At 43.8% G+C, this 26,656-nt stretch overlaps 1 protein-coding gene across 1 annotated transcript in view; it reads left to right on the plus strand.

Moving 5' to 3' along the window:
* Nucleotides 1–19,752, plus strand: part of LOC148012079 (alpha/beta-Hydrolases superfamily protein) — a 39,687-nt gene extending 19,935 nt beyond the window's left edge. Inside the window, exons 6-14 of the mRNA XM_087669311.1 lie at nt 17,630–17,673; nt 17,776–17,874; nt 17,970–18,027; nt 18,136–18,188; nt 18,313–18,414; nt 18,549–18,614; nt 18,705–18,820; nt 18,906–19,077; nt 19,182–19,752. Coding sequence (XP_087525437.1) covers nt 17,630–17,673; nt 17,776–17,874; nt 17,970–18,027; nt 18,136–18,188; nt 18,313–18,414; nt 18,549–18,614; nt 18,705–18,820; nt 18,906–19,077; nt 19,182–19,262 — 791 coding nt within the window. The 3' untranslated portion in view covers nt 19,263–19,752. The remainder of the gene's footprint in view (nt 1–17,629; nt 17,674–17,775; nt 17,875–17,969; nt 18,028–18,135; nt 18,189–18,312; nt 18,415–18,548; nt 18,615–18,704; nt 18,821–18,905; nt 19,078–19,181) is intronic.
* The last annotated feature ends 6,904 nt before the right edge of the window (nt 19,753–26,656 follow it).

Here is a 26,656-nt window from a genome sequence, read left to right on the forward strand (position 1 = left end):
ATCATGAACCCGCCAAAAGACCCATAGCAAAACAAAGGTCAACACGAGTGTTGAGAAGCCAAATCAAGGATCCAATCAACTGACGATAGTGGGAAGCATTCGTCACGGGAGAATTTGAGTGTGAAGTGGTCTTCTAGTTTAGATCCATAGGAGTAGTAAGGGGCCGACAAGTCTCCATCTCAAAAGTCACAAAGAGCTCCTGAATGTACCTCTACTGGGAGATGAAAATCCCCCTCTGAGACTGATAAATCTAGTGACCCAAGAAGAAATGAAGAAGACCCCAAATCCGTCATCTCAAATGTCTGATATAAAGCTGTCTTGGTCGCTCGGATCTTTTGTGCATGATCCCCTGTCAGAATTAAATCATCAATATACAACACAAACAACATACGACCAACCTCGGAAGTGTGCACATAAAGTTGCGGATCAGCCTTGGAGCGTCAATATCCCAACTTCGATTGAAGAAACGAGTCAATCTTCTTGTTCCATGCATGCGGAGCTTGCTTGAGGCCATACAAGGCCTTCTTTAACTTGTAAACTTTCCCATCCGAGGATCCAAAGCCAGGAACGGGGCGTTGAGTAAAACCTTTAGCAACAAGGCGAGCCTTGTGCTTGTCCAAAGAACCATCGCTAAGGTACTTAGTCTTGAAGACCCACTTGACACCAATTATCTTCTTGTGAGAGGGATGAGGCACAAGAGACCAAGTGCCATTCCTCTCAATAGCCTCCAACTCGACTTCCATAGCCTTCCGCCAAGGATCAGATTGCAAAGCCTTTTTCACTGAAGTGGGCTCACGATCCTGCATAATACAGGTCAACAAACAATAGTTAGAGCAAACAAGCTCCGTAGAATGTGCCTGGGTCCTCCTTGACCTCCGCGGTCCATCCCGTGGTTTCCACTCCTCAGGGACCCCCTTGATCCCTGAATCGCGGAGTGTGTCATGGGTCTAACGGGAGGAGGTTGGACCTCTCCCCGTCGCTCTCCATATGATGAAGACTCGGAAACATCCACCGGTGGAAGCTTCTCAGGGGTGGCCGGTGGAAGTGAAGACTCCGAAATAGAAGAAAAATCTCCATCAAAAGACTCTGGCTCTAAAGGAACTGTCTCGAGAGCCCAACTCTCCCTTGGATCTCCAAGAACAGGGTGCTCCTCACCCCCTCTATGACCGGAACTTCCACGAACCGCACATCTCGGCTTGTGTAGACATCTCGCTTTACGGGATCAAACAGATGATAACCTTGGGGCTGGGAGCTGTAGCCAACAAAAACTTGTCATCGGGAAGCCGTCTCGAACTTGTCACGTTGCATCTTTGGGATGTGCACATAAGCGTCACACCCAAAGATCCGGAAATAAGAGACATCAGTCTTAGTCCCAAAGTAAACCTTAAAAGGTGTCATTCTGTCAACGACCGAAGTGGGAGATCGATTGAGGATGTGAACTGTGGTAGCCACTGCCTTGGCCCACAGAAACTGAGGTGTTTGTGTCAGAGATCATAGCCTGTCTTGGAGGGCAGTCGGACCAGCAGCAGCAGTCGGACCTGCAGCAGTCGGACCAGCAGCAGTTGGACTGCCACGTGGCAGTCCGACTGCCTGCAGCGGATTTATTCCAGGCTGCGCCCTATTTCTGGCGCCCCAGTTCGTGGCAGATTTCGGCTATAAATACCCGATGTTTCCAGCAGTCTGGCCACTCTTCTCTGTCGCAGATTACAGACCGGTGCCGTGCAGATTTCTGTCTCTGTTCACAGATTTCAGACAGCAGACAGTGCAGATTGCAGCAGACTTCGAGGTGGACAGCAGGTCGCATCGTCGAGGTGGAGACACGCAGTCCAGCGCATTGCGCCAGTGTATATCTTTGTATTCAGCATTCTTTATACAGCAGATCTTCATCGTCCACTGTCTCTTTCTCTCCCTTTTCTCTCTGCGTTCTCTCTCTCTCAGTCCTACGCTTCCGCATCGCTGCACTCTGACATGGTATCAGAGCAGTGTTTGAGGGCTGACTGAGCGCAGAATCAACCTGAAGGGGAGTTTCCATCGCGACACAAATTTGCGTTTTTTGCGTTTAAGGGCAGACAGGAGGGCTGCGCCTTGGAACAAGGCTGAAACGAGTGTGGGCGCACAGGAAAGGAGTTCAGGTGGTGGATTTGCTGCTGTTTACTGCTGTTTGACGCGGAGGAAGTTTGAGTTTTCAACCTAAAAGTGCAGGTTTTGCTTTTTCATCGCCTCCGGCAGGTGAAGAAGCTTCGGGACGCGGAAGAGCCTTAGCAGGCTGAGTTTACCCAGTCAGAGGGGGCTGCTTTTGCGTTTGAGAAGGCATTGCAGGTGAAGATGTCTACAGAGATGGACTTGGAGTTCCAGGCGATTATGGACCGGAAGGTGCCTGTCCTACCGGCTCTTCCTACAGATCAGAAGCTCGACGGCGACAACTACCGCATTTGGCGCGTTATGATGTTGGCCATCCTTGAGTCCTATGATTTGGCGGAGTTGGTACAGGAGGATATTGACCGGCCTTCGGTAAGAGATGAGTCTAAACTCTCTTCCGATGCTCGTGCGGAGTTGGCCAGGGCCCAGTCTCATTGGGACAAACTGAATGCCAGGATTCGATCCTTTCTCTTTCTATCATGCACTACAGTCGTGATCGCTCACATCGAGCACTTGACGGTGGCTCGTGAGATATGGCTGGAGCTTGATCAAATGTACAATCGGATGACCCTGATGAAGAGGGTTTCTTTGGAGGTACAGATGCGGACCTTGTCCGTCAATAAGTCTTCTTCGCTAAGGGAACACATTAACAAGCTAAGGCAGCTACAGATGCAGGTTCAGAATGCGGGGAAGCCGATTTCCTCCGAAGACATGGCGATCACACTACTGTCCCAGTTGCCGCCACGATTCGGTACATTTTACTCTGCCCTTATTGCTTCGGGGCGAGAGTCTACTCTTCGGTGGGAAGAGTTGGTTCCTATGGTCTTGGACCAAGAGGAACAGTTAAAGGGACAGAATGCTTCCAAGACGGAGGCGTTGACGGGTCAAGCCTCTCAGAAGAAGGGGAAGGACCAAAAGAAGAAGAAGGGGGATAACAAGTCCAAGAAGGACAAGGAGAAGGACAAGGACAAAGACTCCACATGTCATATTTGTGGAAAGACTGGCCATTGGAAGAAGGATTGCCCTGACAAAGACACGAAGGACACTAAGAAGAAGGATACCAAGGATTCTGGAGCGGTGGCTGCACCCTCATCAGCTGCATTTCTACATTTAGTTGTCATTGAGGACGCTTCACTGAATGCTTTTGATGCTGCGATGACGGCTCCCCAAGCTCGAGAGTGGATTGTTGATAGTGGTGCCTCACGGCACATGACTCCTTCATCAGATGGTGTTGCCCAGCTGCGCCCCTCACGTGGGCAGGTTCTCATTGGGGACAGCTCTTCCGTTTCTATTGCAGGTCGGGATAAGATGTAGCTTATTCCGGATGGACGAGGTGGCACCCATACCTCAGAGGTTTTGCATGTACCAGGATTAGGGTACCATCTCCTTTCAGTTCATAAGATTTGTATGAGGAGAACGGCATTTACAAACTGAAGTCTTCCACTGCCCTCTCTACTCTTCTTCTTACCTCACAGTCACAGTCTGAATTATGGCATGCTCGGTTTGGTCACCTAAACTATGACTATCTTCGGAGGGCGTCACGTGGACAGCTTGTTCGAGGGTTGCCGGATATAGTGGTGAGCCAGCAGCCATGCGTCTCCTGCATACGGGGGAAGCAGCATAGGGATGCCATTCCCCACACAGCTTCGCGGCGGTCTACTTCACCGATGGAGCTAGTATCTACGGATCTATGTGGCCCTATGAGGAATGAGTCCCTGCGTGGGAGCTCGTACTTCATGCTGATCGTGGATGACTACAGCAGGATGACATGGGCCTATTTTTTGGCACTAAAGTCAGAAGCTTTCTCGCACTTCAAGGATTGGCTTCTCTTTGAGGAGAACCGATCAGGCCGGAAGTTGAAGACCTTGCGATCCGACAAGGGAGGTGAATTTGTGTCTAATGAATTTGCTCGGTTTTGTGCAGATAGAGGAATTCACCAGGAGTTTGCCAATACCAATACTCCTCAAGAAAATGGTATTCTCGAACGGAAGAACCGCAGTGTGATCGAGATGGCGCGCACCATGATGGAGCACCGACAGACCCCTCAGGTTCTGTGGGCCGAGGCTGTGGCTACTGCAGTCCACATTCTTAATCGATCCCCTACTTCGGCCGTGGCAGGGATGACTCCATTTGAGGCTTATTTTGGGACGACGCCAGATGTTTCTTACTTTCGGGTCTTTGGGTGTGATGCTTATGTTCACATTTCCAAGGTTCACCGTGACAAATTTGAAGCGGCTTCCCGAAAACAGGTATTTGTTGGCTACAGCTCCCAGTCCCAAGGCTACCGACTGTATGATCCCGTCAAGCGGGATGTATATACTAGCCGTGATGTGCGGTTTGTGGAGGTTCCGGCTTCTTCTACGGGTGATGAGCATCCCGTTCTTGGAGATCCAGGGGAGAGTTGGGCTCCTTCTACAGTTCCACTGGAGCCCGTGCCTTTTGATTATGATTCTGTTTCTGACACAGAGTCTACTGTTCCACCAGCTCCTTCTGAGGAGTTACCCCCGGTGGACATTCCAGAGTCTTCTGCTGATGGAGAACGACGAGGGGAGGTTCGGCCTCCTCCTCGCTGGGCCCGTGACACACTCCGTGATTCAGGGATCGAGGGGGTTCCTGAGGAGTGGGGACCGCAGGATGGTCCGCGGCGGTCACGGAGGCACCAGGCGCATTCTTCGGAGCTTGTTTGCTCCAATTATTGTTTGATGTCCCGTGTTATGCAGGATCGAGAGCCCACCTCCGTGAAGGAGGCTTTACAGTCCGCCCCATGGAAGAAAGCTATGGAAGCTGAGTTGGAGGCTATTGAGAGGAATGGCACTTGGTCACTTGTGCCACGTCCCCCGAAGAAGAAGGTGATTGGAGTCAAGTGGGTCTTCAAGACCAAATATCTCAGTGATGGTACTTTGGATAAGCACAAGGCTCGCCTTGTTGCTAAGGGTTTTGCCCAGCACCCAGGGATTGACTGTCATGACACCTTTGCCCCTACAGCTCGTATGGCCACTATTAGAGCTGTTCTTGCTTTGGCTGGCCATAGGAGTTGGCCTGTTTATCAGCTGGATGTGAAGTCGGCCTTCCTGAATGGTGATCTGAAGGAGGAGATCTACGTTGAGCAGCCTCCTGGCTTTGGTTCTTCAGATGGGAAAGTCTACAGGTTGAAGAAGGCCCTGTATGGTCTCAAGCAGGCCCCGCGAGCTTGGAACGAGAAGATTGATTCGTTCCTCCAGTCTCAGTTGGGATATCGGCGGTCCAAGGCCGATCCGCAGCTGTATGTTCACACTTCCGAGGATGGTTGTGTGCTGTTTGTATTATATGTTGATGATTTGATTGTCACAGGTGATGATGCACAGCAGGTCCAGGAGACAAAGTCAGCTTTACATCGGACGTTCGAGATGACGGATTTGGGGCTACTCCATTTCTTTTTAGGACATGAGATTTATCAGTCTCAGAGGGGGATTTTTCTCTCCCAATAGAGATATGTACAGGAGCTCTTGGTGTCTTTTGAGATGGAAGATTGTCGGGCCCTCTCTACTCCTATGGATCCGAACTGGAAGGCCACTTCCCACTCAGCTTCTCCTTTGGCGGATGCTTCCCGCTATCGACAGTTGATAGGGTCCTTGATTTGGCTTCTCAACACCAGGGTTGATCTATGTTTTGCTGTTGGGCTCTTAGCAGGGTTCATGAGTGAACCTAAGACGGTGCATTGGCAGGCTGCTCAGAGGATACTTTGGTATCTGAGGGGGACGTCTGATTTGGGGATTCATTACCCCGCAGGGACAGATGGGTCAGATCTTGTACTTGCAGGTTGGAGCGACTTGGATTGGGCCGGTGACGTGGACCACAGGCGGTCTACAATAGGTTACTGCTTTACTTTGGGTGCAGGTGTTATTTCATGGAGTAGCAAGAAGCAGCCCACGGTAGCCCTTTCGTCTACTGAGGCGGAGTATCGGGCCGCGTCTTCCACCACATGCGAGGTTGTGTGGCTTCGGAGATTGTTGGAGGAGCTTGGGTGTTCCCAGACTCGTCCTACATTGCTGCGATGTGACAATGAGAGTTGCATTGCCTTGGCGAGGAACCCTGTTTTTCATGCCCGGACGAAGCACATTGAGATTCAGTACCATTTCATCCGAGAAAAGCTTTTGGATGAGACCATCACTGTGGAGTATTGCAAGACGGAGGATAATCTTGCGGATTTGTTTACGAAGGTGCTTCCTCAGGCTCTACTTCGGCAACATTCCAGATCCCTCAGGCTTCTGCCCTGTCCAGGCTCTGAGAGGGGGTGTCAGAGATCATAGCCTGTCTTGGAGGGCAGTCGGACCAGCAGCAGCAGTCGGACCTGCAGCAGTCGGACCAGCAGCAGTCGGACTGCCACGTGGCAGTCCGACTGCCTGCAGCGGATTTATTCCAGGCTGCGCCCTATTTCTGGCGCCCTAGTTCGTGGCAGATTTCGGCTATAAATACCCGATGTTTCCAGCAGTCTGGCCACTCTTCTCTGTCGCAGATTACAGACCGGTGCCGTGCAGATTTCTGTCTCTGTTCACAGATTTCAGACAGCAGACAGTGCAGATTGCAGCAGACTTCGAGGTGGACAGCAGGTCGCATCGTCGAGGTGGAGACACGCAGTCCAGCGCACTGCGCCAGTGTATATCTTTGTATTCAGCATTCTTTATACAGCAGATCTTCATCGTCCACTGTCTCTTTCTCTCCCTTTTCTCTCTGCGTTCTCTCTCTCTCAGTCCTACGCTTCCGCACCGCTGCACTCTGACAGTCTGTCGGTGGTCCATCATGGTGCGCGCCATCTCGATCACACTGCGGTTCTTCCGCTCCAAAATGCCATTCTCTTGGGGAGTGTTGGTGTTAGCAAACTCCTGGTGAATGTCTCTATCTGCACAAAAACGACTCATTAGACATAAATTCACCTCCCTTGTTTGAATGCAAGGTCTTTAGTCGCCGGCCAAAACGGTTCTCCTCAAAGAGAAGCCAATCTTTGAAGTGAGAGAAAGCTTCCGACTTCAAAGTCAAGAAATAGGCCCAAGTCATCCTGCTGTAGTCATCGGGCCACAAAGATCCGTAGATACAAGCTCCATGGGTGAAGTAGACCGCCTCAAAACTTTGTTGGGAATCGCATCCTGATGCAATTTCCCACGAATGCAGGAGACACATGGCTGATACGATCAACATGAAGTACAAGCTCCCCTTCAGGGACTCGGTCCTCATCGGGCCACAAAGATCCGTAGATACAAGCTCCATGGGTGAAGTAGACCACCTTGAAACTTTGTTGGGAATCGCATCCTGATGCAATTTCCCACGAATGCAGGAGACACATGGCTGATGGCTCACCACTATATCCAGCAAACCTCGGACAAACGATCCTCGCGACGCCTTCCGAAGGTACTTATAGTTCAAGTGGCCAAACCGAGTATGCCAAAGCTCGGACTGTGTTTGAGAGGTAAGAAGAAGAGAGGTAAGAGCTGTGGAAGACTTCAACTTGTAGATGTCATCCTCCTTATGCCCTGCAGAGAGAACCTTCCTCGATCCACGATCAAGGACTCAAATAGTATCACTGTCAAACTCCACCAAGAGGCCAAGGGCACAAATCTTATGGACCGAAAGCAAATGATACCCCAAGCCGGGCACATGCAACACTTCGGAAGTGTGGGTACCACCACATCCATCTGGAATAAGCGGCATCTCACCCCGCGCAGCAATAGACACAGAAGAGATGTCTCCAATGAGAATCTGCCCACGCGAAGGTTGCAAAATGGCAACACCCCACTATCCACTCTCGAGCCTGGGGAGCTGTCATCACAGCATCAAAAGTCTTCGATGTAGAGTTCTCAATGAGTGCTAAGTGTAGAAAAGCAGTTGACGAGGGTGCAGCCACCACTCCAGAATCCTTCGTGTCCTTCTTGTCTTTGTCGGGGCAATCCTTCTTTCGATGACCGGTCTTACCACAAATATGGCAAGTCGATTCCTTCTCCTTGTCCTTCTTGGATTTATTGTCCTTCTTCTTCTTTTGGTCCTTCCCCTTCTTCTGAGAGGCTTGACCAACCAATGCCTTCGATTTGGAAGCATTCTGTTTCTTCAACTGTTCCTCTTGGTCCAAGACCATAGGAACCAACTCTTCCCATTGAAGAATCGACTCCCACCCTGAAGCAATAAGGGCGGAATAAAAAAGTACCGAATCGTGGCGGCAACTGGGACAGTAAAGCGATCGCCATGTCTTCGGAGAAAATAGGCTTCCCCGCATTTTGAACATGCATCTGAAGCTGTCGAAGCTTGTTGATGTGTTTCCGAAGCGAAGAAGACTTATTTATGGATAAGGTCCGCATCTGCACCTCCAAAGAAACCCTCTTCATCAGGGTCATGTGATTGTACATTTGATTGAGCTCCAGCCATATCTCTCGAGCCACCGTCAAGTGCTCGATGTGAGCTATCACGGATGTAGTGCAAGACAGAAAAAGAAAAGAACGAATCTTGGCATTCAGTTTCTCCCCAATGAGACCGGGCCTTGGTCAACTCCGCACGAGCATTGGAAGAGAGTTTGCACTTATCTAGCATCGAAGGCTGGTTGATCTCCTCCAACATAAGCTCCTCCAAATCATAAGACTCCAGAATGGCCAACATCATCACCTGCCAAATGCGGTAATTGTCACCATCAAGCTTCTGATCCGATGAAAGAGCCGGTAGGACAAGCACCTTCCTGTCCATGATGGCCTGGAACTCCAAATCAGCCTCTGTAGACATGTTCACCTGCAATGCCTACACAAACGCAAAAGCAGCCCCCTCTAATTGTGTAAATGCAGCCTGGTAGGGCTGTTTCCGTCTCTGCCCGTACCTTCTTCACCCGCTGAAGGCGATGAAAAGGTTAAATCTGCAATGGAAGACCTAAAATGCAGTCTCTCCCCTTCAAACAACAAATTCACTGATTGGACTCCTTTCCCGCACGCCCACGCTCGCTTCAGCCTTGATCCGATGTGCAGCCCTCCTGCTTGCCCTCGAATCCTGGAAATGCAGCCTTGTGTTGCGCTGAAATCTCCTCTTCAGATAGGTTCAGCCCTCAATTAGTCCATCTTCACTGCTCTGATACCATGTCAGAGTGCAGCGATGTGGAAGCGTAGGACAAAGATTGAGAGAGAGTGAACACAGAGAGAAGAGAGAGAGAGAGAAGAGGAGACAATGTAAACGCAGAAAATCTGCAGTGTAGTATGCTGTATAAGAGTGCAGAAATATACACGGGGGCAGAGGAAATATCTGCTTGTGTCTCGGACTTGATGACCTCGATCTCCGTCAGCCCGAGTACAGTCTGTCTCAGCCAACAGGTCTCAAGATCAGAATCTGAATAATGAATATCTTGGAGTGTGCCACAAACTGGCTATAAATAGCCAAAAAATAGAAAATACCAGCCTCAGGTTGGCTGCATTAAATGCAGCCGATTGCAATAAAACTGTCCGACTACACAAAACTGCAGTCCGATTGTACTTGTGCCACGTGGCACTTGTCTGCCCTGTTGACGTGGCATCCTGCCGTGCTGTGTTGACGTGTTTGCCTGCTGCCGTACTCTGCTAACGTGGCACTACCATCCGACTGTCCAGGAAATGGCTATCTAACAAAAGCCTCCTTGCATGCCTCAGTGGCAACCACATACTCTGCCTCTGTAGTAGACAATGCAACACACTTTTGTAGCTTGGAGATCCAAGAGATTGCTCCTCCTATGAAGGTAAACGCATACCTAGAAGTGGACTTCCTGTAATCCGCATGACCAACATAGTTTGCATCCGTAAAGCCAACAACAGATGTCTTCTGCTTTCCAAAGCAGATGCACAACTTCTTTCTGCCTTTGAAGTATCTCATAATACCTTTCGTTGCTTCTTCCCAATGCTTTTTACCAGGGTTTGCCATGTATCTGCTAACCACCCCCACTGCAAAGGCAATGTTAGGACGTGTAGCAACCATATCATACATCAAATTGCCAACAGCTGAAGCATATGGTATATTGGCCATTTCAGTCTTCTCATCATCAGATGTAGGGCTGTCCTTTGCACTGAGTTTCACATATGGAGGCAATGGAACCCCAATTATTTCCCCCCCCCCCCCATATTGAAATGCTGCAAAACCTTGGAGATATACTCCCGCTGAGATAGATAGAGTAATCTTGTTGACCTATCTCTGAGTATTCGCATGCCAAGAATGTGATTTGCATCACCAAGATCCTTCATGTTAAAGCTGCCATGAAGACTTTGCTTCAGTGAGTCCAAGGCATGAGTATCCTTGCTAGCAATCAGCATGTCATCAACATACAGATCCAAGATAATCAGGCTACCATCTGCTGACTTCTTGGTGTACAAGCAGTGATCCACTTGACTTCTATGGAAACCTTGAGACTGCATAAATGTATCAAACTTATGATACCATTCTCTTGGTGCTTGTTTCAGTCCATACAAACTCCTTCTGAGTTTACATACCATCTTCTCTTTCCCTTTTTCCACAAACGCTTAAGGTTGCTGCATATATATGTCTTCATGCAGATCACCATGTAAGAATGCAATCTTTACATCCATCTATATGAGCTTTATATCTTCAGTTGCAACCAAGCCCAAAATGGTTCTCAATGTAGTCATCTTGACTATAGGAGAGAAGATCTCATCAAAGTCAATTCCATGTTTTTGCTTGTACCCCTTCGCAACCAATCTTGCTTTGTACTTTGGTGAGGAACTAAAAGTGAGCTTCATCTTGTAAACCCATTTGCATGGAAGTGTTTTCTGCCCTTTAGGCAATTGCACCAAGTCCCAAGTGCCATTTTTCTCAAGAGATTCCATTTCTGACAACATGGCTTTATACCATTTCTTGCTGTCTTGTTTGTCCATTGCTTCCATGAAGCAAGATGGTTCACCATAGTTTGTCAGCATGACATAATCAGCCACATTGTTTACATCAGGAATGAATCTATTAGGTTGTCTAGTAGCCCTAGATGATCTCCTAACCCAATGATCATTGTTTGCTGGCTATTGAGCATTTTCAGCTTGCTGTCTTGGCATTTCAGCCTGCAAATCAGCATTAACAGCTTGCTGTCCTGGCTGTTCCTACACATGTAGTGGCTCATTATCATGGGCAATAGCTGGCTCATCATTTCCAACATTATTTTTTGCATTTACAGGTTCTTTTACAGCAGGTATTTGCTGCTGTACAACGGGCACATTTTGCTGTCCAAAAGGTATTTCTTTCCGGAATACAACCCTACAGACCTCCTCAGTTTTTTCAGGTTGTTTATGCATGCGACCTTCCCGGAAGATAACATCATTGCTGCGTATTACTTTCCTTTTCTCAGGATCCCATAATCTATACTCCATTTCACATTCGTTGCCATATCCTTGGAAAATGCATTTACAGGACTTTGGCTCAAGTTTGTTGCGTTTTTCTTTACGAATGTGCACAAAAGCTTCGCATCCAAACACTTTCAAGTGTGCATACGAAGGTGGCTTGCTCAACCACGCTTCTTGGGAAACTTTCCCCTTCCCCCCCTCCCCCCCCCCAACCCAAAGACTTGTTTGGTGACCGAGTAATCAAGTGTACGGCTGTCATAACAGTCTTTGCCCAAAAACCATGGGGTAATGCAACATGAGACATCGTTGTACGGATGCTATCCTGTATGGTCTGATTCATACGCTCTGCAACTCCATTTTGGGGTGGATTATGAGGGGCAGTGAGCTCCCTCTTTATCCCTTTGCTGTCACAAAATGCCTGATAGGCCTTGGACACATATTTTCCACCATTGTCAGAGCGAAGAATACTTAAGTGTCTTATCAGTCTGATTTTCAACCAATGCCAAGAATTTTTTAAACTTGTCAAACACTTCATCCTTGCTACGAATAGAATAAACCCATACCTTCCATGTAGCATCATCGACAAAGGTGACAAAATATTTCTTTGCCCCTAAAGATAATCCTGGCATCTGACATACATCGGAATGTACTAACTCTAGAGGAGAAGATTTCAGTGAAAGAGACTTCTTATGAGACGTCTGTGCATGTTTACTATAAACACAATGATCACAATGCTCAAAATCAGCATAATGAAGACTAGGCAAGTAACCCAAACGAGAGAGCACTTTCATTCCAGTTTGACTCATATGTCCCAACCGGCCATGCCACAAAGAAACACTTGGCTGCTTAGTCACAGCAACAACATGATCACTCACACTAGATACATGGAGAGGATACAAGGTATTACTTTTACAACCTCTGGCAATCACTCTAGATACCTTACAGATCTTCCGTTTCCCATCACCAAAGGTGGTATGAAATCCATCATCATCTAGCTGCCCTGTGCTGATCAAGCTCTTCTTGAGCTGAGGTACATGCCGTACATGCTGAAGTGTGAAGATAGAACCATACTGAAACTGCAACTGTACACTGCCAATACTTGCAATGTCACATGCATAGTTGTCCCCAAGAGGAACAACACCATGTCGACCCCCTATATAGTCAGAGAACCACTTACGGTAAGGGGTGACATGAAAGGAAGCACCTGAATTGAGAATCCAAGTGTGCATGTCCTCATCCGTATTTGCAAGTAAAGCATGTGCATTAAAGTGTGAAGAGACAAAGAGTACGTCATTTTCACTATTAGTGTCATGAGTGACTATATTCACCTCTTCAATTTCTACACTACTCTTCTTAGGCTGACTCTCTTTCTTCTCTTCCTTGCTATCATCTGTCTTCTTGCCCTTTCCTCTCTCTTTTTTCCATTTGTAGCAGTCACATTTAGAGTGACCCTTCTTGCCACAATGATGGCATTCAACATCTTTGCCATGTGATTTACTGCGTCCTTTGCTATCAGATTTACCTTTCTGTTGTGATCTGCCTCTAGTATGCAAAGCATTGGAAGACTTACTGGATGCATTGTTTTGCCGATTCATTTCTTCCATGAGTAGAGCACTCTCTACATCGACATACAAAAGGATCGCATTTGAACTTCAAGGCAACCAGTTGGCTGAAAATGGAGTTAAACTCACTCAAGTGAGTAGACATTGCTATACCCTCTTTCATACGCAAATCCATAAGCCTTTTCAGCCAATACACTTTGCTTGCAGTACTCTTCTGTGCATACAGTTCTTCCAGTCAAGTTCAAATAGCATATGTAGAATCCAAACCTTCAATGTTAAACAACACGGCATCAGAAATCGATAGCTCGATGGTTGAGCGTGCAAGCTCATTTAACTCATCCCAATCTTCCTGTTCCATATCTGCGGGCTTTGCCCCTTTGGTCTTAATCGGCTTTGCCTGCTTCTTCTACAATAGGATATTGTAGCACTGTTTTTGCCAGACTGCAAAGTTATGTGCTCCTTCAAGCTTCTTTATGTGCATGAGATTACTACTGTCACTGCTGCCAGCCACGATTTTCAACCCAAATGTGACAAAAAATTCAGCAAATGCAGGCCCAAACTGTCACACAAGTGACCAAGGTACAAACAAGTACCAACCAGCAATAAATGACCATGTAGAAGCAGAAATTTCAGATCTGTAAGTAAATTTTCAGAAGCACCAAACCATGTGCTACAGCATTCCACAACTGATTACAGCTGTTCCAAGGGCAAATACATCACATTACATAAGAAATTCCAAATTTTAGCTGCAATTTCTGTTGTACATGTACCCACGGGCATAAAATTTGACACGCATGGTCAAAAGCCCCAAAATTGTTGTGCTCAAAGCATCAACCATACATCTGCACTGTCTTTGACATGCTAGAACATGCATATTTTGCCAAAATAGAGCAATTTCAGCAAAACCCCCAAATTTTTCTAGATGTTGGGTATCCAAATTGCATTAATACATGTTCCCGAAAGCATAAAACATGCAAAATTAGTAAAATTTCACAAGGTTTTGCAAAAGCCCCAAATTTCTTGGGTCCAAATGTGCACCAATGTCAACCAATCTGACTCAACTGAACAGAATTTCACCAATACAGTAAAAGCTTCAAATTTTATGGATCCAATGTTGAGAAATTTCACTCAAATGAGCAAAATTTCAATATATTTGGCGAAATGCCCATTTCAAACGGGCACGTCTGCAATTTTTGGCGCAAATGCCTCAATTTTGCATGAACAACACTCAATTTGGAAAAGCCCCAAATTTCTGGGCCTAGATTGCACAAAACAATGGAAGTTGCGCCTCCATGTGTGAAACCCCGTCAGAGGGAAAAGGAGATTTCCTTTTTTCTTTTCCTTAAAAAAAACCCAATTTCGAAAGATGTGACCTGGGGGTCCATTGACCCCGTGCAGGTCGCCGGCTGATCATGGCGCGCCATGGAGTCGAGTGACTTCTACTCGTTCGTTAGCGTAGCCGTGGCCTATTCGCTCGCTAGTCGCCTGTTAGTCGCGTGGCTCCTGTCCGTCAGTGCGCCGTGACTTGCTCCATCCGACTATTGCGATGTTGTCAGATTGTCTGACTTACCCGCCGTGCAGTCGCCACGTTGTCGTCGGCTCGCCTGACTTACCCGCTGGTCGGCAGCCTGAACTAGTCGACTGCCCTTTGCACTTGTCGACTGCATCTCCTACACACGAGCCTGCCTGCGATTCCCTTGCACCTGTTGACTATTGCTCGTTGAGTCCACTTGGGACTCCTGCAATACCTGCCGTTTTCTTTGTCCCGAGAAGCGTGCACTCCTTGCCGAAGATTTGATACCAGTTTGTCGAGCTCAGAGGGCGCGGGGATCGAGACACGCAGTGATTGTTAGCAGCAGCAGAAAGACATAGAGTGAGACAGAGCAGAGTTGAGATAGAGAGAGTGTGAGCACGACTTGTGGGTACAATCGAGTGTGTACCTCTTTAGGTTTTTAGAGAGAGAGATATATATATATATATATATATATATATATATATATATATATATATATATATATATATATATATATATATATATATATATATATATATATATATATGAAAGTACAAATGCTAAGGGTGTGTTCACACCCGAGCACATTTAAAAGGCATGGGGGCCTTTATTCCCAGCGGGACAGCTAGTGGAAGAGGGCCGATGGCTGAAACCTGCAAGAGAAGGATTGGGTTGAATGGTGGGTAGCTTGTCTATTTATAGATATGGAAGGATCCTTCCAAATTAGGATTTTGCATGTGGGACATAGAAACTCTCTAGAATTGTTCCCCATTTAATGAAACTTTTGGTAATTTAATGTTTTGGGGCCGTTTTAAAGACCTAATTAGAGGGTAATGAATTTTTAGTTCAACACTCATTCCTTTCAGAAAAGGTGGGGGGGGGGGGGGGGCGTGGATATTGGTGATGTGGTTATGGATTCCCTAGCCCCTTGTGTCTTAGAGGGGAATTTTGAGGGTCATGAGGATTTTCTTCATCAATAGATTTCATCAGCCTTGGGACCTCATCTGCCACCCCTGGATCCATTCCGTCCTCTTAGGGCTTCAGCCACATTCAGGATCTTTGAGGGGGTGTTGGCAATCATACGCGTCTTGCACAGCCATCTCCTACTTGAGCCTCAGTTTGAGTCAAATGAGGGCATTAGGAGCTCTGACATTCTATCTACCTCTCCTTTCATGTGTTTTGATGAAGGAGGCAACTCTTTTTAAGCATGCATTATAGTGCATTTCTTTGTCGGTCAATTTTCAGTGTGTTCACACTGGTTGAGGTTTATTAACAGCCTTGCATTTCCTTTTCCGTGGGCTGGAGGGTGTATTTAGATCACATTGATGAGACGACCAGCATTTATGATGGCAACTGTATTAGTTTAGAATTTTTAATGCAGTTGGCCAGTTTGATTGCATGTCTATACAGAAGTTGACCAGTTTTGGTAGGCTTTGGCTATAATTAGCCATTGCCCAGTCATTGCTGGTAGCCTGGTTGTCATTCTCCTTGCAGATTTGGCATACTCCGACATTTGGGACTTGCCTCCATCTTCCAGTGCTGCCATTTGTCATCATCTTGATTTGGTGCCCTTGGGCTGCATGCAGGGACACTCATGAGTCCACCTTGTATTCAACTTTCATTTAGAGTTTAGTGCAGATTTATTACTTTTATTCTCTTCTTTCTTTGCAGTCTTTCTCTTCCCTTCTCTCTCCATGTTTGTATTCTTCTTCCAAACTCACATACAATGAACAACGCTCGATTCAAAGCGCTTTAAAGACAAAGATTTATCCATAGCTCAAAGCATGAGAGGCGAGCAATCACCTTGATTGAGGCCTTCTCTCCATTCTACTTTTTTAACACTTTCTAGTCATGTGTCTAACTGTGTTGCATTCGAAGCAACATCCTTTGTAGAAGCATGATGATTTGTGACAAGACAGTAGAAATGCCTCTTTTTGATGGAAGGATTTAGTACTCCGTAGATCTTACAAGTAGTAGAGGTTGTCGAGGACATGCGTGAGGAAAGAGGCAAAGAACTGGTTATTACTGGAGACAATTTGATGGAACTCCATGGAAGAGTCTTAGCATGCGCACGCGCGCGCATACACACACACACATTTGCAGCAGACATGTTTGAGTTAAACATTATTGTTATCAACCAAGTGGTGGATGCTTTGGGACCTAATTCGGATGCAAAGAAATGGAAAGACATTGTTCCTTGTACAAAGATGGAGGTCCCTTGTTCCGAAGTTCTACCTAGTCTTGATTCGTAGCCATTGATTAAAGGCAGCAAACATGCCTCCGAGGCAACTGATGGAACGTTGCCAAGTGATAATCAAGTGTGCTCCTATGGGTAGGTCATGTTCGAGTTTACCAATACTTTGCTAGGTGATTACGTTCAACACAATTGTGAAGCATTCTCTGATTAGGATCAAGATGATGTTTTAGATGCAATCATTGATACCAAGATTGTTGCGTTCTTTCTTAGCATTTTATGAAAGAGGGGTCATCCTCTTTTTTATAGGCAAGATGAAATCTGCCTTCCTTCTCGGATGAGGTAGTATATAACCTAATTAAGCACTTAATTACAGTAATTAACAAATTCACAAAACTGAAATGCACACTTTACTATACAATCTTGGACATTGGACAGCTTGTTGGCCCCAAAGCTGGCACCCCTTGCGGCATTTCTTTAACTTTTATTGCAAATAGATACAACTAAGATCCTTTAACCTCCTTTGCTAATCCAAGTGTCTCTTGCTGTCAAGATTGACCAGCAAGTATCCAAACCAATTTGCCCCTTGGTTTGCTTGGGAATTGGCCTTCACCCTGCTCATTGAAAGACAAATTCAGCCCCAAATTTGATATTGGTTGGCTGGCCTCTTGAATCTCCCTAAAATTCCTCAATTTTAGCTGTTGGAATTCAAGTCCTAAGCCCTCAATTCTAAGCGCACACCCTGAGGTGGTTGTCAAAATCCTAATTTTTGTTGTAAATTAGGGTTTACAGCAAAGATTGATTGAAATCTCTTCCTCTAATGGCTCAAACTGCTAAAAAATGCTGAAATAACTTAAGCGATGGTGTCTGATGTATATTCTAAGGTTATGCTTGTTTTCCCCAGCATCGTTCGCCAAAAGACTTGCGCAAGAATTTCCAACATGGCAGGTAACTTTGCCATCAAGTTAGGTGTGAGTTTTCCTGAAAATGATAGTCAGGATGGTTGTTAGCTTCATAAAGTTTAGTGACAGGATTTTCTTTTATTTACAGTTTTTACTGGTCGACCTGCGATGTCATGGTGATTCTTCTGCTATTAAAAAATGTGGGCCCCATACAGTTGAATCAGCTGCACAAGATGTGCTTAAACTTGTGAGTCTTGATAAATTTGACCTCAAATGGAGTACATTTTCTGCAGTTAATCTGCCCCAGAACTAGTCTAAGATTTGATGTTTCTGTTTGGATAGGTTGGACAGCTGAAGTTAACACCTCGAGTCTTGATAGGTCATAGTTTTGGAGGCAAAGGCATGTTCTCGATCTCTTTATAGTATCTGCTCAATTAACTTCTGCACTTGTGCATGAAATCACTTTTATGTTGAGGTGTGTAATTCTTTTAAAACTTCATGGTAGCAGTGGCTTTGAGCATGGTTGATCAAGCTGCAAAACCTTTGGCACGGCCAGTCCAGGTGACAGTTCCATTGTCATGATTTGCAAAGCAAGAGCTAAATAATGCTGTACTACACTTGATTTTTCTATTTTAGACCGAGTCATGGTTAAAGATCATGTCTTCATACTGCTATACATTGAAAGGTATGGGTGCTGGATGCTACACCTGGAATGGTTCGAGCTGGGGGAAATGGAGAAGACCACCCTGCTGAACTTATAGAAGCTTTGTCACAAATGCCTAAGGAGGTTTGTCTATGACTGCAAAAGTTTAAGGATATGCATGTCTCGTGTATTGACTTGAAATGGCATACTTCCATGTTTTTACTCTGCCAGTCTCTTTTTCTGCTGTACTTGGTTCTGAGAAGTCATGTTGCTACTAGGTTCCATCAAGGCGGGTTGTTGTAAACTGGTTACTGCAAAAGGGCTTCTCAGCTGGCATTGCACAGGTAAGTTTTACACTGCACCTGGAATGATATGAAGCTGTTCGCCTTCTGTTATGATGGCTAATTGTGAGCATCCTTGTTATGGTCTGGCAGTGGATGACAACAAATCTAAGACCAGTGGACAATGCAGCATCTCCATCATTCTATTGGAATTTTGATTTGCAAGGCATTTCAGACATGTATCAATCTTATGAGGCAACCAATCTATGGTCAGGCTCTGATTCATCTTATATGTTCTTCTCAAAAAAAGAGGGGGTTGAGTTTTTCATTCTTTCATTTGTTTGAGTTGCGCAGGCATGTAGTGGAGAATGTACCTCAAGGTGTCCACTGTAACTTCCTAAGAGCAGAGAGAAGCTTACATAGATGGGCACTTGAGGACGTCCAGAGGATACACTTGGCCGAGAGCATAGCTGCGAGCGAAGGTGCAGGTGTAGAAATGCATGTTCTTGAGGATGCAGGCCATTGGGTAATGCATGTTTGTTGAAGTCGAGAAATAACATTGGTTAATGCTTGTGTATACTTGATTTTGCTCAAATTTTTCTCAATACAAGCCTTTTACTATGGTGACAGGTTCATACTGACAACCCTGATGGCCTTTTTAAAATTTTGACAAAATCATTTAAGGGGCATGAGGTAGCATGTGTGGGTTGAACCAAAGTGTAATGAGAGCTTTTCCTTTGGCAAGTGCCTCTGGCAAAGCTGTGCTGTGGTTTCCAATCAGAAAATTCTCCTTGGCTTAGAGTCCTAGCCGAAGATACTCAACTGTCAATTGCCCTGCAAAGCCTTCTCGAGCAAGATCTGTGGTGCAATCAGTCCTGACTGCGGTTTAGAGCAGGGTTATTAATAGGTCCACAGCATAAATTTCACTTGGTGGGTGGTGACCATGATCATAAATATGTAGCATGTTGTAACTTGTGAAGTTGGAGATAGTAGGCCTGACACATACATTTATTCTTGTATTTGTAGTGGTGATCCATCATGTGGTTCCCTCTCATTTCTCTACTGTACTGCCCAAGTTCTAGTGTATAGCAATTTTTAGTCCCATTGTGATCTCTCATCAGAATGCCAGGCCCAGGATCATCTGTTGCCACAAACAATCATATTTGTAATCTACCATTGCAATACATACTAATTCCCTCAAGGAGACTGTTATACTTAGTTGGCTACTCAGCCCTCTTCTTGCAATAGAATTTTTTGGCAGAGTTCAGAAACCACCATTTTCCAATCCTTCCTCATGCCCCCAAGAGTAGTGTCCAAAGACATGGGTTGGGCCTGCAGCATTTGTAATTTTGGAAACGAAAATCAAGTATGCATGCAACGTAACTGCTGATTTGATACGCCGTCTGCCCCAAAGCATTTGAATTAGGGTTTAAGGTGCTCCTTTATTTATGGAAGACATCATTGGCATCATAGGAACTTTAATAATGGGGATGGGAACTAAGTTTTAGCATCGACTTTAACTTGATCCCTCATTTAGCCCTTTAAAAGCAAGCCTTTATGCACACTCTCAATCATCCTTAATAAATCTTGTTTACATCTTTACTTATGAAGAGGTTCCTCCATAGGTGCACACTGACACAATCCAAGTTACTTGGACTAATATTGCTGCATGCACTATATTGATGTCAACTACTTGTAATCTTAACTTTGGTAGTAGCTTTCACCATGGTTGTGGAATCTCAGGTTGTTGGCCTCCCTAGGAGACACACAAACCTGCATTTAGATGTTTGCTTTTGCATGCTCTTTGAGTGCTAACAATGTGAGTTTGGATGGCACAACTAATTCGCTTTTATAACTTATTTTGGCCTTCTAATTTTGTTTAGCTTCGTTAAGGTTAATATTGTAACAATTGGTGAGCTCTCAATTATGTCTTCTTGGGAGTAATCAATATCCTGCTCTTACTGTACTATACAAGTCTTAGCCGGCTATTATTATAAAATACAAAAAGTTTTAGTAGTTGTACATGTTTGTGCTCACTACATTGTCTTATTTAACATACATTTAGTTATATGGATCTATTGTCAACAAAAATAATGTTATCATCTAGGGAGAGAATTTTAATTGTCATACAAGTCTACACTATTATTCAACATTCTTGGGATTTACTAAAAACACACATTGAATAGTGAAAAACATGAGTGGGTTTTCTAGGTTGGTTTGATTAGTTATTAGCCAAAAGGTATCATGTAAGGTTTGTATTTTTAGCAGGGAGCCTTGAATGAGGTAAAGTGTTACATAAAATATAGAGATTGTGGCTCCTAGTTTAAACATAGGGCGAATTTTTATTTTTTTTTAAATATGAAGTTTTGTGAGCCTTTAAACAAGTATATGTAGATACAAGCTTTCTAGTCAGGGTTTATACAAGGGCTAGCCATCATGAAAGCTAATGGGAAAATGAAACAAAAGATTCCATGGAAAATTTTGTAATCATTAAAGTCCTTAGGAGGAGGGGCGTAAGAGAGAGTACAACATGAGAAGAATAAGAGCTCTTTTGTAGTTATAGAGAGTATATGTAGGTACAAGCTTTCTTGTAAGGTTTTTTACAAGGATTGGTTGTAATTACTTGAACAACCATCATCAAAGTCCTTGCAAGAAGAGGGATGATATAATAGTATACAAGCTTTCTAGTCAGGGTTTATACAAGGGCTAGCCATTGTAAAAGCTAACGGGAAAATGAAACTAAAGATTTCATGGACATTTTTGTAATCATCAAAGTCCTTAGGAAGAGGAGCGTAAGAGAAAGTACAACATGAGAAGAATAAGAGCTCTTTTGTAGTTATAGATGTTGAGAAACATGGATCTAGAGCATGGCAAATTGCGGAAGCTATGGAGGATGGAAGATGAAGAGAGAACTCATGATGACATTGACAAAGAAGACAACTATTATTACACAAGTGAATTAGGTTTCAAGATTGAGACTTGGACTCATAAAGACATTCTTGTGTAGTACTAACAATGACAAGACACTTAACTGAAAGTACAAAGCATCATGACATTGTATTCATTCTATGTTGAAAAGTGGTAGTCAAGTACAATGCTTTATAGTTGTTGGATGGGTAGCAATCTTCCCTCTCTGTGCATATGGGATTACTACAGCCTGCATGTCCTAAGCCCAAACTGCCTCATACAAAGAGGCTACATTATGTGTGATTGCAAATATCTCAACACCCCTCCTCAATCACAACCAGAAAGTACAAAGTGTGTAGAGGCTTTAGTGAAAGTAACACCTGCAAAGTGTGGGTACACCATAAACATGGCAAAACACCAGAGGCTGTCGCAGAAAAGGCTAAGTGTGAGTACCACAAACATGATGGTCATCTAGAGGTTGTAGCAGGGGCCTTACAGAGGCTGTAGTATAAGGCTACATGAGGAGTTTTACAAGCTTATGATAAAGACATTTGGGCTAGACATTATAAGGCTAAAGAAGTCAGTAAAAAATTAGATCAAGGACTGGCAGGCTCTTGCAATTTTCAGCATTACTCAATTCATTGTAAGTCTTATTGTCAGAGTAGTCCAGCTTGCCCTTTTGATCATGTACTTACTGTTCACTTTGCTTGCCGCTTCAGAGTCTTCATGATTTTTCTGCTGCTTCTTTTTCTCTTTGATCTTTCCTTCATGGTTATCATTTTCATGGACTTTTCTTACATTAGTCATTTGGTTTTTGTCTTTATGGTCCCCCTCAAGCAAAGGTACAATCTTTGAGACAACGAAAATGTCTTCAAACTTTTGCACTTTCATGTCTTCAAGGTCTTCAAATGGATTCATTGATTTCTCTTTGGTATAGATAGCTTCATTTCCTTCTGCAGGTAGAGTAAGAACATCTTCTATGTCATGTAAATAAGCAACACAAGTCATATTACTCTTCATGAAGTGTATCCACATAGAAATCTTCTTGATTGTCATTGATATGACCAAGAATCAGCTTCAAATCTGAGATAAATCAGTAAGAGTGTTGTACTTAAGTGTATCAAAGGATACAAGAAGAATAGTGACAAATAACACTTGATAAGTATCAATAGATATTGTTCTTGATGAGCCTGATGTTGATGCTGGATCTTCTTGAACCTTATTCTTGTTGATTTTTATGTTTTGATTTCTTGCTGAAGACTAAGTTTTGGAGCAGATCAAAGTAGCAAAACCTTCAGTTGAGTGAGAAGAGTGAGAAGGATGAGTTGGAAGAGGAGCTTGATGTGGTTGTTGCTTGAGCTGCTTGATTTCTTCAACTCTTTCAACTCTTCCAAGCACAAATCTCCCCTTCTTGATGTGATTTGATGAGCAATCCTTGTTAGAATCTTCAGTGTTCAGTCAGATCTGAGTGGCAGAGGATCCTTGAGCCAAAAAATGAAGTAGAGATGAAGCTTTGATGTTGTGGCTATGGCTTATTCTTTAGGGTTCAGAGACAGGCGACTGTGTTTTCGGTTGCAGCAGTGCACGCACTTGATCACTTGGTCAGATATTTGAGTGGAAGGAGGTTTGAACAATACTCTTCAAATGCCATATGGTTGCAGGTTTAATCGCGAACAGTATAGCACGAACGAGGCGTACGACCAACAGGCGGTCGGATCTAGACAGCAACGAGCTGATTGCGCAATGTTGGGAGGTAGGTTCAGTAATGTCATGCTGTGATGTGACAGAGAGGAGCGCCTTGAGTTGGGAAATATTCTCCCAGAAGGAATCGTGAAGAGATATGGTCTCTATGAGGAGATATGAGTGCTCAAAGCAGGGTATGTGCTATGTAGCTATGACTGCCAAGCAGGGCAGTGAGAAGAAAGAGTAGGAGATGAGTCCTAGACTTGGCCTGAGCTGGACTGAGCTCAAATTGAGCTAAACTTTTACTTCAAAAGGACCACAACATTAGTAATCCTACTATCCCTATCACTTGTAATAATCAAGTAATCCACATAGATGACTATCCTGACCAAACATGCATCACCCTTTCTCACATAAAGTGAGTGATCTGCATTAAAAACATAAAAGCCAATTTTGATTTCTCATACCATGCTCTAGGTGCTTGCTTTAGGCCATAGAGCACATTCTTTAACCTACACACATATGGGATACTCTAAATCCTCATAACCTATTGGTTGCTCCATATAAACCTCTCCTTGCCATACAAGAGGGCATTATTCACATCCATCTATTACTGTAAACTCCAACCTTTGGAAACTATATTTCCCATATAAGCCTAATGGTGAGTTGCATAACCCTCTAAACCAAATGTTCTAACGTGGTATCTCACTTGAGACCTATACACCACTAGGTTACTCAATGAAGCCTTTATAATACCATGTGTTTTCTGTACACTTGGAGTTCAAGCTAAAGGAATACCAAGCTTATAATCTAAACTCTTTAAGCCGCTAGAGTCTTCATCAATAATTGAATACCTAGTAGATGCACCTAAAGATGTGGGGCTACTCCTCAGTCTCCCAAATAAGTGAGCGATTGCAATTCTACTATTAGATGATGTCTTTGGCTCACTGAGGGTCTATGAATTGTTCTTTTCTACCTACACATGACTATCATGATTATCAATGTCATCCAATGCATCTCCATTGGATGCATACTAGCTACTCGTCTCATAAAAAATAATATACTTGCTTACTCGAAACTCACTAGTGGTAAGGTTATAACCAATGGATATACATTTTTTAAGTCTTTGGGTCCAATTTCTTTCACAATACATTAGACACATGAATATATGCAATACAAGTAAATACTTTCAAGTGTGATAGATCACCTTTTTTGCTGATAAAATATTCTTTAGAGGTCATACCATGAACTGTAGCTATGGGAGTTCTTTCATAATGTAGACTATCAATATGAAAAGCCTCAAATAAAAAATACTTAGGCATATTCTTTTCAACCACTATTAATGCTCATGCAACTTCTGCAATATATTTGTTTTTTCTTTTTGCAATCCCATTTTGTTATGGGATATACATGTATGTAAACTATCACTTTATCCCATGAGACCTCAAAAAAACACTAAACTCATTAGAGAGGTATTCTCCCCCTCCATTTGACCTCAAGGGCTCAACTTTATAAAAGAGTAATGAGGACAATAAAAAAGTACCAACAACATATTGAGCTAAGTGTACTATCAACCAAGAGTGAGTTATAATAAATGAATCAATGTTTGTTAGTGCCAAAGGGAATATATCCTTCGATTATGAGACTCAAGAGATGAAACCTAAGATAACTTGCTATGAAAACCTCCCAAGGGAAACTTTCAGAACAATCCAACACTTATCTTGATGCTTAATAAAGAATACGCTTATAAAACAAGAAAGGTGCTAAAATAATGGATCTCAATCCTATGTCCATAAACTTTATATAGCCGATAAAGATTAGAAACCCATCAAGGATGAGGCATGGGATGAATAAATAACTTGTCACAAGTAATAGCTCACCAACGATAGTCCAAGTAGGAGTTGCTAAAATGTCTAAGCTAGCTTGATCAAGAGTTTCACAAAGCTCCAAGAAGATACGTGATAGTATTCAACCAAATGCAATGGCCAAGACACTACCCAATGATTGAAATAGAAACCCAAAATTTTTAACCCAATAAGGACTTGATCACAAATCACCTCTCAAACACCACTACTTGATTTCTCTAAAGAGTTGAATTTGGTACAACCAAGTGTTGAAATATGTACAACCAAGAGGAATCAAGATAAAGAAGTCTTCAAGGCATTTGCTAGATATTTTTGGTGAACTCACATATTGACTCAAACAATACCTCCATAATTCCCCCTCTAATGGGGTGGAAAAGGAAACTATCTCCATAAGGCTATGAGAAGTCCATGTTGGTGGAGGAGACTTTATTGGTGCTTTCACCACACGACTATCCATGAATAGGCAAGATCCCCTCTAAACAAATCTCCAAGAAGGATCCTTATAAATATATAGTCCATTTGATGCTAGTGAGACTACTCTTTGGTAAGGACCTTCTCTAAACACATCTCCAAGACGGATCCTTCTAAATCTATAGTCCATTTGATGCTAGTAAGAATAGTCTTTGGTAAGACCCCCCATGAAAAATTTTCCAAGTTGGATCCTTCCAAATGAATACTATAAGAAGACTATTCCACCACTTTGGCACACCCATAGATTCCCTTCTTGTACCAACAAATCAACAAAAGTAAGTGCATCAGTAATGGAACATTGAAGTACACTTGTGAATGCATGATGAAATGATTTGATTTAGATGTGCAACGGAAGGGAGATTGTATGAGATATAGAGGCTCAATCCATCTTCTTATTCTTTATCTTCATTCTTTTTCTTCTCATAATACACACAAGTGAGTATCTCCCACAGGGGATAGATACTTTGACTTTAGAGAACTTTACAACCTCTTTTCCTTTTTCATACAACCATAGGATATGACTTAACCTATGTTCTATTTTTCAATACTCCCCCTCAATCTCAAAATGAGCTTGCATATACAATACCCAAGTGCATTTCTAAAGTACTCAAGCTTATCTTTACCTAATGCTTTGGCAAATATATCTGTGACTTGGTCATTGGTTTTGACATATACCAAGTCTATCTCTCCATCCATGACTTTGTCTCTCTTGAAGTGATAATGTACTTAAATATGCTTTGTTCTTGCATGGTAGACTAGGTTCTTTGCAAGTATGATGCCACTAATGTCATCACAATATGTGATAAATCCACCATCTATCTCAATCCCCATATCACGTAGAAGTTCTCATCCATGTCTGCTCACATACCGTCAATGCTATACCTCTTTACTCTACTTTTGTACTTGACAAAGTAATTGTGGGTTGCTTCTTGTGGCTCCAGCTCACCATTGCTGAAAAAAAATGAAAAAGCATAGCCATAGTTAAATCTCCTATGCATAATACTTCGTGCCTAGTTTACATCTATGTATCCAAACAATGTAGGCTTTATCCCTTTCTCATAGAACAAGCCATAGCTAACTATCTTCTTGACATACCTCAACACTCTCCTTCTGCATTCAAGTGTGACTTGCATGGCTTTCACATGAATTGGCTTATCACTTCCTCTAAATAGCTCAAGT

Source organism: Lygodium microphyllum, chromosome 27 (genome assembly GCF_053477565.2).
Source record: "Lygodium microphyllum isolate KBCC chromosome 27, Lygodium_microphyllum_v1.1.10, whole genome shotgun sequence".
Taxonomy (NCBI): domain Eukaryota; kingdom Viridiplantae; phylum Streptophyta; class Polypodiopsida; order Schizaeales; family Lygodiaceae; genus Lygodium; species Lygodium microphyllum.